Raw genomic sequence first — 19,055 nt, 5'->3', positions numbered from 1 at the left:
CTCAGCTGTATCTTCCTCCCCCTTAGCCCATGAGGCCAAACTTCTCCTGAGATCCTGAATCACATTTTTCTCTCGCTTCTCTCCCATCTCCCTTCATACCCTGTCCAGGCACATCTTGTTCATGAGACCCACCACCTGCTTCCTCAACCCCATTCCCTCCAAACTTCTGACCACCCAACCTTCCTTCCTGGACCCCATGTTACCTGATATTTTTTATGCTTCTCTCTCTTCAGGTACTGTCACTTTTCCTTCAAATCTGCTGTTATCAATTCCTCATCAAAAAACCCACCTTTGACTCCTCTGTCCGTGAAAACTGTTGCTGCATCTCCCACCTTCTTTTCCTCTCCATAGTCCTTAAATATGCTGTCACACCCCAAAACCATGCCCATCTTTCCCACAACTCCCACAACTAGGGACAGGTGGGGATGTGGTAGGAATATGGAATTAGTGTAGGATTAGTATTAATGGGTGGTTGATGGTCGGCACAGACTCGGTGGGCCGAAGGGCCTGTTTCAGTGCTGTATCTCTAAACTAAACTAAAAACTAAAACTCCATGTTTGAATCTATCCAATCAACTTTGTACATCAGTATAGTACTAAAACGACCCTTATCAAAGTCACAAATGACATCCTATGTGACTGTGATCATGGTAAACTATCCCTCCTTGTCCTTCTCGACCTATCTGCAGCCCTTCATACGGTTGACCACATCATCCTCCTCCAACACCTGTCTTCTGTCATCCACCTGGATGACACGGCACTCACCGGGTTCCTTTCTTATCCATCCAATTGTAGCCAGAGAATCACCTGCAATGGCTTCTCTTCCTGTTCCCACACTGTGACATCTGGAGACCCTAGGATCTATCCTTGGCCCCCTCCAATTTCTCATCTGCATTCTGCTACTCAATGACATCATCCAAAAACATAAGATCAGGTTTCACATGTATGCTGTTGACACTCAGCTCTATCGCTCTCTAGCCCTCCTCCCTCTAATTTGTCAGATCTGACATACAGTATTGAATGAGTAGACATTTCCTCCAACTAAATATTAGGAAGATCAAAGCCATTGTTTTTGGTCCCCTGCCACAAAATCCATTCCCTAACCACCAACTCCATCCCTCTTCCTGGCAACTGTCTGAGACTGAACCAGACTGTTTGCAACCTTGGTGACATATTTGGCACTGAGATAAACTTCCGACCTTGAATCTGCTCCATATCTGCTTCAATATTGAGGAGACTGCGACAAATTACAGGAGGACATTAACAAACTTGCAGAATGGGCAAATAATTGGCAAATAAAGTTCAACACAAATAAATGTGAGGTGGTACATTTTGGTAGGAAGATAGGGAGGTCACATTATTTGGAAGGTGCAAGTCTAGGTGGGGTGGAGGAACAAAGGGATCTCAGAGTACACATACACCAATCACTAAAAGTTGTGCCACAGGCTAGCAAGGCCATAAAAAAGCAAACCAAGTACTAGGCTTTATTTCTAGAGGGATAGAATTGAAAAGTAGGGAGATTATGCTAAACCTGTATCAAACCTTGCTTAGATCACACTTAGAATGCTATGTGCAGTTCTGGTCACCTTGTTATAATAAGGATATAGAGGCACTGGAGAGGGTGCAGAGAAGATTTAAAAGGGTGATACCAGAAATGTATGGGTATACGTATCAGGAAAGGATTGACAGGCTGGGTCTTATTTGTCTGGAAAAAAGAAGGCTGAGGGGTAACTTAGTAGAAGTCTTTAAAATTGTGAAAGGTTTTGATAGAGTGGATACAGAGGCAATATTTCCTGTTGTGGGGAAGAACATAACTAGAGGCCATCAATATAAATAAGTCACCAAGAAATCCAATCGGGAATTCAGAAGAAATTTCTTTACCCAAAGAGTGGTGAGAATGTGGAACTTGCTATGACAGAGAATGGTTGAAACAAATAGTATACATGCATTTAAAAAGAAGCTGGACAAGCATATGAGGGAGAAGGGAATAGAGAGTTACGATGATAGATTTAGATGAGGAAAGCTGGGAAGAGCCTCGAGTGGAACATAAACATCATTGCCTGGTTTTGCTGAATGGCCTGTTTCTGTGCTGTATATCCTATGTAATCCTATGTAAACCAAGGCCAGCTACTTCCACCTCCATAACATTAGAATCATAGAAGGTTTAAGGCACAGAAAGAGGCCACTTGGCCCTTGTGTCGTGCTGGCCGTAAAACAATACACCTGTTCTAATCCCACGTTCCAGCATTTGGTCTGTAGCCCTGCAGATTATGGCACTTGAGGTGCATATCCAGACTCCTTTTGAATGAGCTGAGGGTTTCTGCCTCAACTAACCTTTCAGGCACTGAGTTCCAGACCCCCACCACCCTCTGGGTGAAAAGACCTTTCCTCATCTCCCCTCTAATTTTTCTACCAATCACTTTAAATCTATGACCCCTCGTCACTGGCCTCTCTGCTAAGGTGAATAGACCTTTCACCTCCACTCTATCCAGGCCCCTCAAAATTTTGTACATTTCAATCAGATCTCCCCTCAGCCTTCTCTGTTCCAAGGAGAACAAGCCCAGCCTATCCAATCTTTCTTCAGAGCTGCATTTTTCCAGTCCTGGCAACATCCTCGTAAATCTCCTCTGTACCCTCTCTAGTGCAATTACATCCTTTCTGTAATGAGGTGACCAGAACTGCACACAGTACTCAAGTTGTGGCCCAACCAATGAGTTATACAGTTCCAGCATAACCTCGCTGCTCTTATATTCTATACCTCGGCTAATAAACAAAAGGATTCCATATGCCTTCTTAACCACATTATCGCCCTGACTTGCTACCTTCAGGAATCTGTGGACATTCACTCCAAGGTCCCTCACTTCCTCTATACTTCTCAGTATTTTCCCATTAATCGTATATTCCTTTGCCTTGTTTGACCTCCCCAAATGCATCACCTCACACTTCTCCAGGTTGAATTCCATTTGCATTGCCTGATTCCGCTCCTGCCTCAGCTCAACTGATGCTGAAACCCTCATTAATTCCTTTGTTACCTCTGGACTCAACTATTCCAACACACTCCTAGTAGGCCACCTAAATTCCACCCTACATAAACTTCAACTTATCCAATACTCTGTTGCCCATATCCTAACACCCAAGTTCCATTCACCCATCACCTCTGTGTTCACTGACACGGATTGGCTCCTGGTTGAACACTGCCTCAATTTTAAAATTTTCATTCTTGTTTTCAAATCCCTCCATGGCCTCGTACCTCCCTATCTCTGTAACCTCCTACAGCCCACCGAGATATCTGCATTCTTCCAATTCTGGCCTCTTGCGCATCCTCCATTTTAATTACTCCACCTTTGGTGGTCATGCCTTCAGCTGCCTAGGCCCTAAGCTCTGGAATTATCTCACTAATTCTCTCCACCTCTCTACCTCGCTTTCTTCCTTTAAGAAGTTTCTTAAAACCTACCTCTTTGACCAAGCTTTTGGTCATCTGCCCTAATATTTCCTTATGTGGCTTGGTATTTATTTTGTTAGATAATTCTTCTGTGAAGCACTTTGGAATGTTTTACTACATTAAATGTGCTTTATAAATACTAGTTGTTATTTCTCAACTTCTTGCTTCTCTCAGGAATTGTGAGACAGTTTTGAACAGCCGTTGGCTGAATGGCACTGGCTTGATAGCATTGATGACTTTTTTCACCCTTTTTATATGTTTTGCATGTTATGCCGGTGGCAGTAAGGTAGCTGCATAACTGCCATGAAAAGAATAGAAATAACCAAATATTTTAAATTTTTCATCTTATGAATTCATGTCTGCCATAGCTCAACTTCGGTAGCACTAATGGCTCCCATAAGTGGACTCATGCTGATCTACATCTACTTGTACAATAATGAAACCCAGGATGTAACAATAATACTCACCTGTGACAAGAAGTGAATATTTGTGTCTTTTGCATGTCTCTTTCTTCAATCTCTCTGAAGGCTAACTGAGCAAACACTTGTTGAGGTGAGACTTGGTATGAATCATGATGCTGCTTTATTTAACAGCTAGTGAGCATACAAAGCAACAGATTTACTCAGTTATTTGGTGCAACATTTCTTTGCGTAATGACACAAAATAACGAACATGCTATGCTTCCTTCCATCAGTGTTTCATCTTACTTGATTTCACCAAGAGGTCTTTTAACTATCTTTCAGCATTTCTAACCTCTTCACTTCAACTAAGGCCTCTCACAACCTTTCTGTTTCAAAAGTCTATTTCTGGTGTTAGCTTTTAGTCAACCTTTTACCCCTCCCAGTGTGAATAACTTGGCAATGACCCCTGCTAAATTCTATTGAATTGATTTGTAGCAGAAGCAAAGAGGTGCAAAAATTCCTTTTTGCATTTGCAAGCTAGCTTTTAATGAGTTAATACCTAGAATCTTAAATCCGTACCCCTCCACCCAAGTGCTTGTCCATTTTAACTATAAACCAATATTCCATTCTTATGTACTATCTCACACATTCTTGCATTATTTTGTCCACTCACTTAATCTATGTTCTGTAATTTTCTGCTCCCTTCTTCATATTTCAGAAGTTTAAAAGTTAGTGAAAATGTTATTGTTGGACTGAGAAAATGTGATAATTTTAATGGAAGTTCCTAAAGTAAACATTAAAATACTTTTCAAATTGCCAAGAAAATGCATACTACTGTAAACATAATTCTGTAATATACTTTCCCTGGTGGAAAACTATGATCAAGGGGAGTGTGGGTTAGGGATAGCACTACAACAGTCCAGGCCCAATTCTGTTGGCAACTCCCCACTGTGAGCTAGATTACAGAATTAACTCACAATATACACGTTAATTTCTTTTAATAATGACTGAGGTGACAAAAATGTTAGACATCTACCATGCTGCACCATGGAGTGGTAGGACACATTTGTGCCTAGGGAATACTTCACTTATTGTAGGTGCCAAGTGGAGTCAGTCAGGTACAGAGAAGAAAGGAAAATAATTGGGAGCATCAATCCAGCCAACCTCTCATGCTTTCTTATTGACAAGTTTTGCTAGAAGATTAATGTTGTTGGGAGACCCAAAATGTGAAAGGAAAAAGGGCCTTAAAAGGAGTTTCAGCATTGATTTAAAACAGAAAGTAATATTTTGTAATAAGACAAGGGTACATTGAAATAATGACCCTTTGGAGATTCCACTGCATTATTGGCAAGTTCAGTTTATCAACCAGAAATGCAATCTTAAATAATTCTTCTATGTTCTATTTTGCTTTGTTTAGAAATGAGCACAGAACTTCGGTGGGAAACATGATTCATTTTAAAACTGAGTTGTCCTCAATTGATAAAAGCAAAATACTGCGGATGCTGGAAATCTGAAACAAACACAAGAAATGCTGGAATCACTCAGCAGGTCTGGCAGCATCTGTGGAAAGAGAAGCAGAGTTAACGTTTCGGGTCAGTGACCCTTCTTCGGAACTGACAAATATTAGAAAAGTCACAGATTATAAACAAGTGAGGTGGGGGTTGGGCAAGAGATAACAAAGGAGAAGGTGCAGATTGGACCAGGCCACATAGCTGACCATAAGGTCAGCACTTGCTGCTGTTCAATATTCAGTGTATTCACACCTATTCTGTACTAATGCTTTGTCTTTCAACACTTTAGGTTTGCACTTGCTGCTGTTCAATATTCAGTGTATTCACACCTATTCTGTACTAATGCTTTGTCTTTCAACACACCATTAACATATTGTTTGCCTTTGCTCCGTGACCTTATGGTCAGCTATGTGGCCTGGTCCAATCTGCACCTTCTCCTTTGTTATCTCTTGCCCCACCCCCACCTCACTTGTTTATAATCTTTTCTAATATTTGTCAGTTCCGAAGAAGGGTCACTGACCCGAAACGTTAACTCTGCTTCTCTTTCCACAGATGCTGCCAGACCTGCTGAGTGATTCCAGCATTTCTTGTGTTTGTCCTCAATTGATGTCTTGATTAAAAGGTTGTAAACACTTGCAAAATGTGTAGTTGAATATTTTATATTAAATGATCAGTCTTCCTACCAAACAAACTGAAGTATCCTTAAACCACATGAGATGTATCAAACATAGAAGAATCATTTTACTACTAAAGGGTTCACTCTTATTCTAAAGGATTGCTTTTATTTTAAGAAAGGAAAGGTCAGTTTGTGATAAAAAAGTAGATCACTTTCATTCAAGCCATTAAGTAGGACATGTTAAGTGACAGTCTGTTAATGTACTATGGCAGTGTTCCGCCCAAGGCCAGGTCCTCTGCTCTTTTTCTCCATGCGGCAGAGATGAGCATGACTATGGAAGAAGTATATGATGTGGTTTACCATTGCTTTCTTCAGACCAGGAAAAGAACTGAACCCACACTGTTGATGTTGTTTTGCACCACACACACTAGTCATCTAGCCAACTGAGCTACCCAGACACAGGAAGTTTTCTCATGTGTCCAATCTGTTATGTTCCACCTGTATGAAGTACATGCCCATTTCTGAACCCTGTAACAATCTACTGCCAAATTCTGATGAATGAATTAGGACCACATTCAATACAAATACTACGGAACTTGACATAATTGCGAAGCACCCTTTTATACAAAAGATAAACAAGTTTAATTTGTTTCTTCAGGTCTCTGCATTTTCTACTTGGGAAAAGGAGCTGCACAAAATAGTGTTTGACCCTCGTTATCTCCTTTTAAACCCTGAGGAGCGTAAACAGGTATTTCTTTTTATCAGTAGTAAATACGCAGAAATGTGTTTCAACAAGTGAGATTAATCTTGAATGAAAAAGTAAATATTTTATAAATGGGCAGATGTTCTTTGGAGCGAACAAAAGCAACCAAAATTGATCTAAGAAAGCTGCTACTGCTTTTAAGTAGACTCTCAAAAAGGAAAATATAAAGAGATAAATCTTCAATTACAAAGGTTACTGCACAATTGTAAAAAATAAACTTTCAAAGTTACCAGTCCTTTCAAGCACTGCCATTACCTTTCATAATAATGTGTTAATGTTTTTTAAACCTACAATGTCCGTCTTGTTTAACCAAATATATGTATATATAAAATTGTATTTAAGTTATTCAAAGCAGTATATACATTATTTTTCAGAAAGTGACCCATTAACTCAAGCACTTGATTGTCAATTAGAAGAACATAATTTTGAGTAGCCAAGCTTCATGTCACTTAAACTCAGTTGCGGCACTTGGGTGAGTTGTGCCCATTTTGGCCACGCCTAGTATACTAGATTGATTGCATTGTGGAACCAAAGTTTTCCATCTTGGGCAGGAAAGGAATTGTAATCTTTAACCTGCTCCACTTAAATTGCACCTGCTGTTGGGAAGTAATAGCTTTAATAATAACCAAAGTTAGGTTTGTGTTCGCCCAGCTGTTCCAACCTACAGGCTACAGGAGAATGCAATCCATGGAGAGTTTCAATTTCTGCAAAATACACTGTAGAAATGTCTTGAAGTAACGTATCCAGAGCAAACCAAGCATTTCTAAACATTGTTTTACTTGTGTTAATTTCTGAGGGGTTTGATGGCCTCATATGCAGTCCGCAGCAAAAGAAGGACACTCACCGTTTGTCACAACTGCCCACAAACGTTTCACAGGCTTTCGGGTAGAGACTCAGGGCAGGATTTTAAGCCCCCACCAGGAGTGGAGGTGTGTGTGAGCAAAAAATAGCCCGACCAGCTGGCCTGCCAGATTCCAGGCTCCATCCCCCCCATGGGCCATTTTCGTGGAGACGAGATGGGGGGCAAAGCAGGCTACCCACCTGCACGCCATGGGAAGCCAGCACAGCTCGTTAAGAGCCAATTAAAGGAGGCTGACTAAGATTTTCCAGTCAGCCTCCAGGTCCCCGCAGGCAGCAGGGGTCAGATTAGGTGCCTGGAGAGGGCCACCCAGCAGCAGACTAGGGGGGGCCAGCACTCCAGGCAGGACACTCTCTGCCTGCCTGGGTACAGGAGCAACTGCAGGCCAGCATGTAGAGGGACTCTCCCCACACCCCTCACCGTGGTGGTCTGGCTGCAAGGATCAACTTTTTGTTTTAAGTTTTAAAAGGTTGGAGCGAGGCACCTCCATTTTGAAGTGCCCCCTCCCTTACTTACCCTCTATTGCAGCCTGCTGCTCATTTCAAGCTACAAGGCCGCTGATTATCCGTCCAGATTCTAGAACCTGCCCGCCGTCCTTAATTGGATGGCAAGCCGATCTCCATGCCAATTAAGAGGGAGCACTTGTGAAAATCAGAACTGGTGACGGTTTCCCCTCAGGGGAGGGGGAGGGGCGTCCTTCTGTGTTCACTGGCCCTCACAAGATTCCTCGAGAGTGGCTGTATGCAGGTGGCATTCGTGTGCCCCCTCCAGAATAGTCGTTGTCCTTGTCTCTGTGGGGTAACAAACAGTCTTCCTTTTTTTATATTTGTTTCATGGGATGTGGGTGTCGTTAGCAAGGCCAGCATTTGTTGCCCTGCCCTAACTGCCCTTGAGAAGATAGTGGTGAGCTACCATCTTGAACCGCTGCAGTCCATCTGGTGCACGTACACCCGCAGTGCTATTAGGGAGGGAGTTCCAGGATTTTGACCCAGCGATGGTGAAGGAACGGCAATATATTTCCAAGTCAGGATGGTGAGTGGCTTGGAGGGGAACTTGCAGATAGTGGTGTTCCCACATGTCTGCTGCCCTTGTCCTTTTAGGTGGAAGGTGCTATTGAAGGAGGCGTGGTGAGTTGCTGCAGTACACATTGCTGCCACTGTGCGTTGGTGGTGGAGGGGGTGAATGTTTAAGGTGGTGGATGGGGTGCTGATCAAGCAGGCTTCTTTATCCTGGATGGTGTCAAGTTTCCTGAATGTTGTTGGAGCCGCACTCATCCAGGCAAGTGGAGGGTATTCTATCACATTCCTGACTTGTGCCTTTTAGATGGTGGACAGGCTTTGAGGAGTCAGGAAGTGGGGTACTCACCACAGAATTCCCAGCCTCTAACCTGCTCTTGTAGCCATAGTATTTATGTGGCTGCTCCAGTTCAGTTTCTGGTCAATGGTAACGCTCAAGATGTTAATAGTGGGGGATTCAGCAATGATAATGCCATTGAATGTCAAGGGAAGATGGTTAGATTCTCTCTTGTTGCAGATGTAACTTGCAACTTATAAGTACAAGCCTGAATGTTGTCCAGGTCTTGCTGCATATACATATGAACTATTTCAGTATCTGAGGAGTTGCAAAGGGTACTGAACATCATAAAATCATCTGTGAGCATCCTCACTTCTGACCTTATGATGGAAGGAAGGTCATTGATGAAGCAGCTGAAGATGGTTGGACCTAGGACACTACCCTGAGGAACTCCTGCAGCAATGTCCTGCATTTGAAACGATTGCCCTTTAACAACCACAACCATCGTACTTTGTGTTGGGTATGTCTCCAGCCAGTGGAAAGTTTTCCCCGTGTTTCCCATTAACTTCAATTTGGCTAGAACTAGTTTCGAGTTTCCTGAGTGTGGCTACAAGAGCCGGTCAGAGGCTGGGAACTTTGTGGTGAGTAACCCACCTCCTGACATTCCTAAGCCTTTCCACCATCTACAAGACACAGGTCAGGAGTGTGATGGAATACTTTCCACTTGCCTAGATGAGTTGCGGCTGCAACAACATTCAGGAAATTCAACACCATCCGGGACACACTCGGTCAAATGCTGCCTTGATATCATAGGCAACCATTCTCACCTCAGCTCTTAATTTCAGTTGTACTGTCCATGTTTGGACCAAAGCTGAAATGAGGTCAGGAGCCGAGTGGCCCTGACGGAACTCAAACTGAGCATCAGTGAGCAGGTTGTTGCTGTTTAAGTAGCGCTTGATGGCACTGTCGACAACACCTACCATCACTTTGCTGATGATTAAGAGTAGACTGATGGGGCAGTAATTGGCTGGATTGGACAATTTTCCACATTGTCGGGTCGATGCCAGTGTTACAGCTGCACTGGAACAGCTAGGCTAGGGGCCTGGAAAAGATGGCACACAACATTAAAGAGAGGGCCAAGACCAGCGGAGGGGTGCCATACCTCCATATCCTCACCATGAGCTGCCAGCCAATCAGAGGGCCAGCAGCTCAGCAGTATCGGCAGCGCCACCAGGAGCAGTGGCTACTGCCAGTACTTCAGAGACCTCGGACCCAGGCCCAGCGCTGGAACCTGGACAAGAGGCAGGGTTGCCGGGGCCAGTCCTGTAGGCTCCCATGATGGGGGGCTGGGGCAACGGTCTTACAGTCCGGGAGAGGGGGCTCTGATTTGGTTCCCAGTGAGGGACCTCTGTGGGCCACAAATTTCACACAGAGGAGGTACCCACCCCAAAAAGCCCGCAGGGAGGGCACTTCGTGTTCGAAGGTAAGATTCCAGTGGTGGCGGGGAGAGACCCTCAATTAGCCATTAATAGGCCACTTAAGGGCCTTAAATAAAAGAAAAATACTGCAGATGCTGGAAATCTGAAATAAAAACAGGAAGTGCTAGAAATACTTAGCAGGTCTGACAGCATCTGTGGAGAGAGAAGCAGAGTTAATGTTACAGGTCTGTGACGTTAACTCTGCTTCTCTCTCTCTATAGATACTGCCAGACCTGCTGAGCATTTCCAGCACTTTCTGTTTTTACTTAAGGGCATCAATTGGCCTGTGGGTGGGGAAGGCCATTGCTGGCCCTGCCCACCCTCAGGAAGATCGCTGGGTGACGGGGAGGCGATGGGCCCTCCGTCCTACCACCACCCACCACCCATTGCAATATTCTATGACCCCGCAGGGATCAGCACCAACATGTTGCACCACAGACAATTGACAAAATTATTGACTCAGCCACGGACATGGGTGCAATTAATCTGTATATAAAGTGTATAGCCAACATAATGCCATCAAAACACATTCCAATTTAAAACACATTTCTCCCTATTTAGTGAGATATCTGGCATTGCTTTTGCTTGCACAAGTAGCCAATGTCTGCCCACACGCTTGATGTATCGATGCGGAGAATCCGGATAGATGTCTGTCTGTCAAGAGTGATTTTGATTTCTTTCTCTCCCCTCTCACTCACTGTCAATCCCTATCCCCTCTCTGTGCCCATCCCTCACACCTCTCTCTCTCCTCCCTGTGTCCATCTCTTTCCCCCTTTCTCTCTCCCCCTCTCTCTCTCCCCATCTCTCTCTCTCCCCCCTCTCTCCCTTCTCTCTATCCCTTCTCTCTCTCCCTTTTCTCTCTCTCCCTTCGCTCTCCCCCCTCTCTCTCCCCCGTCCCTCTGTCCCTCTTTCCCCCCCTCCTCTCTCTCTCCTCTTTTCTCTCCCTTTCTCTCTCTCTCCCCTCTCTCTCTTCTCTCTATCCCTTCTCTCTCTCCTCTCTTTCTGCCCCCCTCTTACCCTCTCTCCTCCTCTCTCTATCCCCTCTCTCTCACCCTCTCTCTCCCCTTCCTCTCTCCTCTCTCCCTCTCCTCCCCTTTCTCTCTCTCTCCCCTCTCTCTCCCCTCTCTCTCTCCCCTTTCTCTCCTCCTCTCTCTCTAGCCCCTCTCTCTCACCCTCTCTCCCCCCACAATCTCTTTCTCTCTCTCTGACCATTGCTCGGAGCAGGAACAGCAGTTTCTGAAGTTCGCAGATTCGAGGTTTCTTGGCGGGCTTTAAAAAAATTGGAACCTGCCAGAAAACCCCGAGTCTGTCCGAATTTCAGAAACCGCTGTTCTCTCTCTCAGCACCTGTCACCTGTCAGCTATGAAACTGACACTTGTGATTTTTTTTTTAAATGCAGTCTGAAGAAGCCAATGGGAAATTTCTCATCCCTGAAATTACCAGTCACAGACCTCAACATTTTCCACGGACACTGGTATCCGTGTACAGGCACGTTGCTGACCCCTGCACCCCACCCCCCCCAACTCGCCTCCAATCCTGCCTCATGGGGCCTCACAAAATTCAGCCCACTAATTCCACGGACCCCATGATCTCTTCCTATCGACCAGGATCTTACCCATCCCAACCACCATCTGTTTGCCCACCCCTGTGATGGGACCCACACACTACCACCTGCTCCTCCCCCACCACAGCCATCTGCTATCCCTCCAAAAACATTCTAACCCCCTACTACCAGCTTCGACCTACTTCCCACTGTCTCTCCCACTACCTCTCCCCCCAATCAGCTGGCTGTTAGTAGGAATCCTGGAGAAAAAATTTTAAAGATGTCCTGCAGTAATCTGTACTTCCAGGTTTACTGTCCATAACCCCTCCCCCACCCCACCCCACCCCACGTATCTGCGAGATAATACAGGGGCCTGCATGTCTCAGTGAAGATTCTTCAGTCAGATTGATTGAAGAAACCCACTGGCCCAAATTTTACCAGCCCACTAAGTGGGAGGTCAGAGGCAGGGGTGGACCACATTTGACTGGAAGTCTGACATCACGATTTTACCAGTAGTGGGAACCATGGAGAGCGGACTTCTGACAATAAAGCAACAGGATACCAATTTGAGATATTTAAAAGGCCAATTAGGTGAAATTTTACAAAGTCAATTTAAATTTTTATCAGTGGTGCATGGAGAGCACAGGGCTTCAGAGCCCCACCTGGTGAAACAAGGCAGCAGTGAGCCGGGCGACATCAAGGAAGATGGGGATAAGTGCTTAATCTCCAGCGAAGCGATCGGGAGAGCTAGCATGCGGTGGCAGGAAGGTTCTTGCACAAAGGGCAGTGGCAGATGTCAGTAGAAGCAGGGAGAAGGTGCCAGAAGTGGGGAGCGTGTGGCCAGGGTCACCTAGGGGCAGTGGCACTTGCCCCGAATAGAGGACTCAGGGGCATGTTTGCGGGGTGAGGAAGCCAGGCGCCTTTGTAAACAGGAAGGGTTTCCACTTGCTGAATTTTCAAGTCATCTGCGACCACCGGGAAGCTGCCATGACGCATTCATCCTTAGACAGCCCCAAGTGACTCAGCTCTTCAGTCCACCTGAATGCCTTTGTGTCTGGATCCTGGGGGACAAGGGGTATCTGCTGAAGATATGGCTGCTGACACCTGTACCCAACCCCAACACACAGGCAGAAGACACATACAACCTGGTCACTGCAAAGGCCATCATTTAGCAGGCCATTGGCCTTTTGAAAATGAGGTTTAGATACCTCGATAGACTGGTGAAGTCCTGCAATACAGCCCCTCGAGGATATCCTGCATCATTGTCATCTGGTGTGCCTTGCAAAAGTTGGCACTCCAGAGGGGAATAGCACTGAAGCCAGAGGACCACAATGGGTATGCCTCCTCCTCAGAGGAGGAAAAGCTTGAGATGCCTCAACAGCTGCCAACCAATGGAGATGCCGCCACAGGGCTCAGGTCACAGGGCAGAGACATGCGTGCCAGAGAGACTCACAACTCATCAACACCTGCTTCTCGTGATTTCAAGTGCAATGGGACACAAAAACGTTAAGTCTTCTCCCTGAGGCAGCTTTGTTGCCCTTTTATCAAATACCCTTACCATCTCAGTGGCCCCATCATCACAACATGCCTTCTGTCATCACTGGTACTCAGGAGGCGCTCACCTTTAAACACCGCCCATCTAATTGCATCCACATCTGGTCAGGGCCCACTGGTGCAGAAATAAACACAAGAGCCATTAATAAGTGCATCACAACTTTCATCAAACATTTAAGGCTGCTGCATTGAGCAAAGTATCACCCAGTGAAACCCCAAATGCTGGTTGGTGCATTTAAACATTCACTTGCGGGTGCTTCCACGTGGTGCTCTCCCTGTGCCTGGAGTTGATGTGTTCACTGCCTTTCTGCTCCAGTGCATAAGATGATTGCAGCGTGCATCCTCTGGGTGCCTGAGCCCTACAGGGGCCCGGCACTTTCGGGGCCGCTTGCATCTGTGCAGGGGCACCTCAGTCACAGGCCAACATGCAACGTTGGTGTCACCATCAAAGGGGCTGAGGATCTGCCTTCAATGATCGAAGTACCTTGAGAGGAGCCCCCACTGCCTTCACCCTGCTGCTTCTCAGTCCTTTCAGGACCCACATGCCCTCCCCTGGTTGTCTGGAGTTGTTCAGCTCCTGGCAACGGGGACATGTGTGGCTGGCCCATGTCATCAACCCATTGCTCCACACATCACAGGGATAAAGCCATACTATTGAGATCTGCATGCAACCCCTGCAACCACTCAGTGCTATGCTCCATGTGTCTCTCCATGAGAATCACTGCCCTCTCAGTGGAGGAGGCCATGCGCTCACATGCCAAAGACATGGTGCTACTCATAGCATTTATGGACTCTTCCATCATTTATGCATGGGAGTGTACAACCTCTGGAAACTCTAACAGAGGTTTACACATTTCACAGTGCTGCTCCAGCATCGGCTGCTTTGCTGATGACACCTGAAGCTCGCTATCTGCATGAAACTGAGCATCATTGGGCTTCTCCTCCGAGAGTAAGTGGCCGCTACTATCACTGCCTCCATTACCTCCTCCTGCGTGTCTGTACAGTGCTCACAAACTGGTGTCACCCGTTCTCCACCCACAACAATGCCCACCGACGTGAGGGTATCTATGCTGGTGGAGGGTCCGCTGGACTGAAATGCCACTATCTCCCCAGATGGCTGTGGATCTTCTGAGGTGTCCAGTGAACCAGAAGCCTGTGTTTCTACCTCATCCGTGGTTGGATCTGCTGGAGCGACATGATTTATGTGAAAGAACTGCTCCTTCAGCCAACCTCTTGTGCCTCCCCTTGATCAGGAGCTTTCATTAGCATGAAAGGCCCACACAGCACATCACAGGTCACACATGGATGCAACCATTGCTCTATTCACTCATATTGATTCCACACTTGCCTTGCCCTCTGCGACAAGCTACCCTGCTACAACTCGTCCAATCTTCATCACCACCTCTTCCATCACTGTCACCGTCTGTTTATGCTCCCTGGCATTGTGAACACGCTTCTGCTGCAAGCACAGACATATGCATTGTCACTCCTGCCTGATGGCCCAGCTGTGCTACTCACTCTGAAGCACTGTAAATGTGCAGCAGTGCGCCTTTGGAAGGCAAGTGGCCATTCAGCCACCTCAACGCACCACTCACCTCCTACTGACCATGGGGTTCAGGTGCGCGGAAATGAGGATGGTTGTGTCTGGTCATGCCCCATGCATGGGTCAATCACCTGGCCTCACATTTCATGGGTGCCTTTTCATTCATGCTGTGTTGCCAGTTTACAATAATGAACACCACTCACTTTTCCAGACCTCACCAGGTCATTGAATCTCTTTTGACATTGGAGCCATATTCTTGCAACCACCCCATAGTAACTGACATGTTTGACCACCTCCAGTCATGCCGTCTTTGTGAGGTGTGCTGGCTTCCTCCTCCTGTCAGTGAGAAACAGGACCTCTCTCCGTTCCCTTTCCGCTTACAGGAGCACCTCCAGGGGAGGTGTCACTAAATCTTGGAATGACCCTTCCTCGCACTGAGCCATTCTTCTTCAGGCTACCATGGTTAGCACCCCTTCCGATGGACCCTCTGTCTACAGCTTGCCTGCTCCTGCCCACCATACATAATTGACTCGATGTGGCAAGATGGGCTTGGAAATCCCACCACCTGCATGCGGCTGGACGACTCACATATGACCGCACTCTCAGTTCATCCACACAAATGGTAAAATCCAGCCCAAAGAGTGGGAAAGAAAGATGGGATTAAGAGAGAGAGATAAAAGGGAACAAAGTAAGAAAATATTATTTTCATTTTTATATTTTTTAACATCTCCAATACTAATTAAATTCTGAAGGAATGTGACTTCACATTTGTAGCATATTTTCAGGGAGAGAGAGGTTATTTGGCAATAATTATGACTTACTACACCATTTAAAATTCACTCGTATCTGAATGCATCAGCGCTAACTCTCTGCTGTGTTTAATGGGAAACTTGTGAAAAACCATAGCAACTTCATGCCCTGACATGGATTTCAATGCTGAGTTTATTGTTGAGGTACTGTTTTAGCAGCCAATGGAGGAGCAGCATAACTTGGACCATAACTTCCAGATTTCCATGTTTAGCTGTGCATGTGCATAAACCACGAGTTGCTTTCTGATTTATTCCACAATAAAGGTGAGCGCTGTTAGCCTCACCATTGCTCTTGACCCAAAATTCGGGTCGATCTCTTTAAAACTCAGTTTGTCTATATGTGATGTTCTATCTAGTTCTTTTATTTCAATAGATGATAAACTTTTAATTTTTACAAAGTTTATTCCGAGTCCATCCAAATGTTATTTTACCTTCCCAGTTACTTTGTTCTTATTATGTTTATTCATATTTGTTTGCTACAGTTGCCCATTGTTTCCTTTGAGTTCCCAAATCATGGGAGTAATGGCTGTCCTGAATTATTTAGTAACAAATATCTTCCCAATTTTAAATAATTTAGTTGTACAAATTGTTTCTGTGTACTACTCATAACAATCTAAATGGAATGCATTTCACACAGAATTCTCTATTCTATATCAAAACAGGAATACTGTTACATCTTGGTCGTGTTTGATTTTAAATAGTTAGTTTGAATTTTATTTTAATCATGAGCACGTAGAGAGCAAGGAATGGCCATGCAGTCTATCAATCCATTTGAAATCCATCCTAGAGTTCCCCATCCCAACCATTCATTTACTGTTAGGTTGAATTCTTTTCTTCTTGAATAAATCCAAATATACTATGTAAGACAGAGTGCATACAGCATACAGTAGGCAGTAATGGATTATAAAATCTATGTCATCAACAGATGTAAAGCCACATTGGTAGCAACATAAACATTCATTATTTGGGCAGTGTCAAGAGTGGTTTATTTTCCATAAAATGTGTTTGTTTATAACATATTTGTTTAAAACACTTGTCTTTTTTCCTGCACTGCTTAGTTTTCATTGCAGGGGTACATTAATATGCACCACATGGACCTTTCTGTAGATTTCTAGTGAAAAGTAGTTCATATGAAGAACAGAAATCAGTGTTTATAGTGAGTTTAAAAATAAGGTAAAGGGTTAATATCAAATAAACTTCTAATGTCATTGATACATTCACAGATTATATATGTATGCTTGGAACAACTCCAAGAGCTATGAAAATATATATATATATTTCCTGGAAAATAATGCTTCAATTGAAATTGGTTTCTATAAATGATGCATACTTAATTTATGATTATTTTAATAGCATCATAAATTATCAAATTAGAGTTTATAATTTGTATTGAATTAGAAAGAATTGATCCCAACCTTCAGCATGCAACTTATGCTACAATCCTTTTTTAATTGTAGATATTTGAGCAGTTTATCAAAACAAGAATAAAAGAAGAATATAAAGAGAAAAAGAGCAAACTACTTCAGGCCAAAGAAGAATTTAGAAAACTTCTAGAAGAATCCAAACTCACTCCCAGGTAAGTTATTTCTAAATTCCGTAGACAGAACAAGGTTTTGTTCTTTCAAGCACATATTAACTCCTTCACCACGAAAGATTCTGTTTTGTTTTTGTAAGTGAACTAATATCTTGGTTCTAGGAAGGTAAGCCAATGTATGGATGGAAATGCAATTGAGCATAGTACAGATAATTAGAGATAATCAAAAGTTGTTTGGAGCATGATTGTACTTGATCTCTTGGTAACGTGTCAAATGTCACATCAAGGAAGGCAACAACTCTAGGATTTCCATTACAAGATATAAGATTAGATAGATGCTACAAATCAGGCTAGTTCTCAGTGTTCTTTCTTTGTGCTATCTGCAAATGTCAGCTCTCATTGGCAAGCCTGAGTTGCCAATAAACTATTTGACTTATCTATTCAACATCTGAGATAATGGACCACAGGGTGAGCAGTGAATTTTGTTACAAATGCTACAGAATTAGTGCAGGATGCAACTTATACTCCCGAACTCTTTGAACTAGGCAAAAAAAGTCCAACAATTCAGAACAGGATAAAATCTAAGATTTAGGTTCATTAAAGAAGAAAAATAATACAGCACCAAAAATGGATCCGCAGATTAGACATCATACATTACTTAACTTGCACCAATACCTTGATTTTTTTGCAACAATCTTACTTCTGATTTAACCAGGAGATGGTAATTCAGCTGCTACTTGCACCTAGCTCTTAAAAAACAAAGCTCATTTTTGATGGTTCAGCCATCCGAGATAGTGGCTGTCTGTTTGAGCAGGAAGCCCCCTAATGATACATCAATCAGAAACAATTAGCTAATTTTAGAGATACAGCACTGAAACAGGCCCTTCGAGTCTGTGCCGACCATCAACCACCCATTTATACTAATCCTACACTAATCCCATATTCCTATCACATCCCCACCTGTCCCTATATATTTCCCTACCACCTACCTATACTAGGGGCAATTTATAATGGCCAATTAACCTATCAACCTGCAAGTCTTTGGCATGTGGGAGGAAACCGGAGCACCCGGAGGAAACCCACGCAGACACAGGGAGAACTTGCAAACTCCGCACAGGCAGTACCCAGAATCGAACCCGGGTCCCTGGAGCTGTGAGGCTGCGGTGCTAACCACTGTGCCACTGTGCCGCCCCAATATCTACTATATTTGCATTCACTGACTGAACTTGAATTCTAATAACCAGTTTCCTTTGAGAACGCATATCTAAATTCCATTTTCCAAATCCAGTGCACTCATATAGATTTAAAAATGCAGACTCTCGGGCCACGGAATTGGACTCTGTAGCACTGGTGGTGTCAGTGGTATGGAAGCCCTGAAGGCTGAAAATGCTACAGGCCATGTTTCTGGCCACTTCCGTCAGAGCCTGCACAGCATGCCATGTTGTGAAGGGTGCAAATGTGGGCATGCCTTACATGCGACAGAAGCATCTGGAATGGTCCTTTCATGATGCCAGTCGGCCATTCCAGCTGATTTCACACACGTTTCAGAAACTTGCTCTATGCATGTGCACTGAACACCTGTGCTAATCACTCTGAGCTGAACAGTTATTCAGCAGCTTGACGAAACCCCCACTGGCATTATTTAAAAGGCTGGGCATACAACTTGCAGCTGATGTGCTTTTGACTTATTTCTGCTGTGGCAAAGTTCGT

At 44.4% G+C, this 19,055-nt stretch overlaps 1 protein-coding gene across 1 annotated transcript in view; it reads left to right on the top strand.

Annotated features, from left to right (window-relative positions):
- tcerg1l (transcription elongation regulator 1 like) overlaps positions 1-19,055 on the top strand; it is a 744,495-nt gene that overhangs the window by 605,768 nt on the left and 119,672 nt on the right. The window contains exons 12-13 of the mRNA XM_068053340.1: positions 6,628-6,717; positions 17,269-17,387. Coding sequence (XP_067909441.1) covers positions 6,628-6,717; positions 17,269-17,387 — 209 coding nt within the window. The remainder of the gene's footprint in view (positions 1-6,627; positions 6,718-17,268; positions 17,388-19,055) is intronic.

This window comes from Heterodontus francisci, chromosome 20, assembly GCF_036365525.1.
Source record: "Heterodontus francisci isolate sHetFra1 chromosome 20, sHetFra1.hap1, whole genome shotgun sequence".
NCBI lineage: Eukaryota > Metazoa > Chordata > Chondrichthyes > Heterodontiformes > Heterodontidae > Heterodontus > Heterodontus francisci.
The sequence above is the reverse complement of the archived record's forward strand: the minus strand, read 5'-3'. Positions and strand labels throughout refer to the sequence as shown.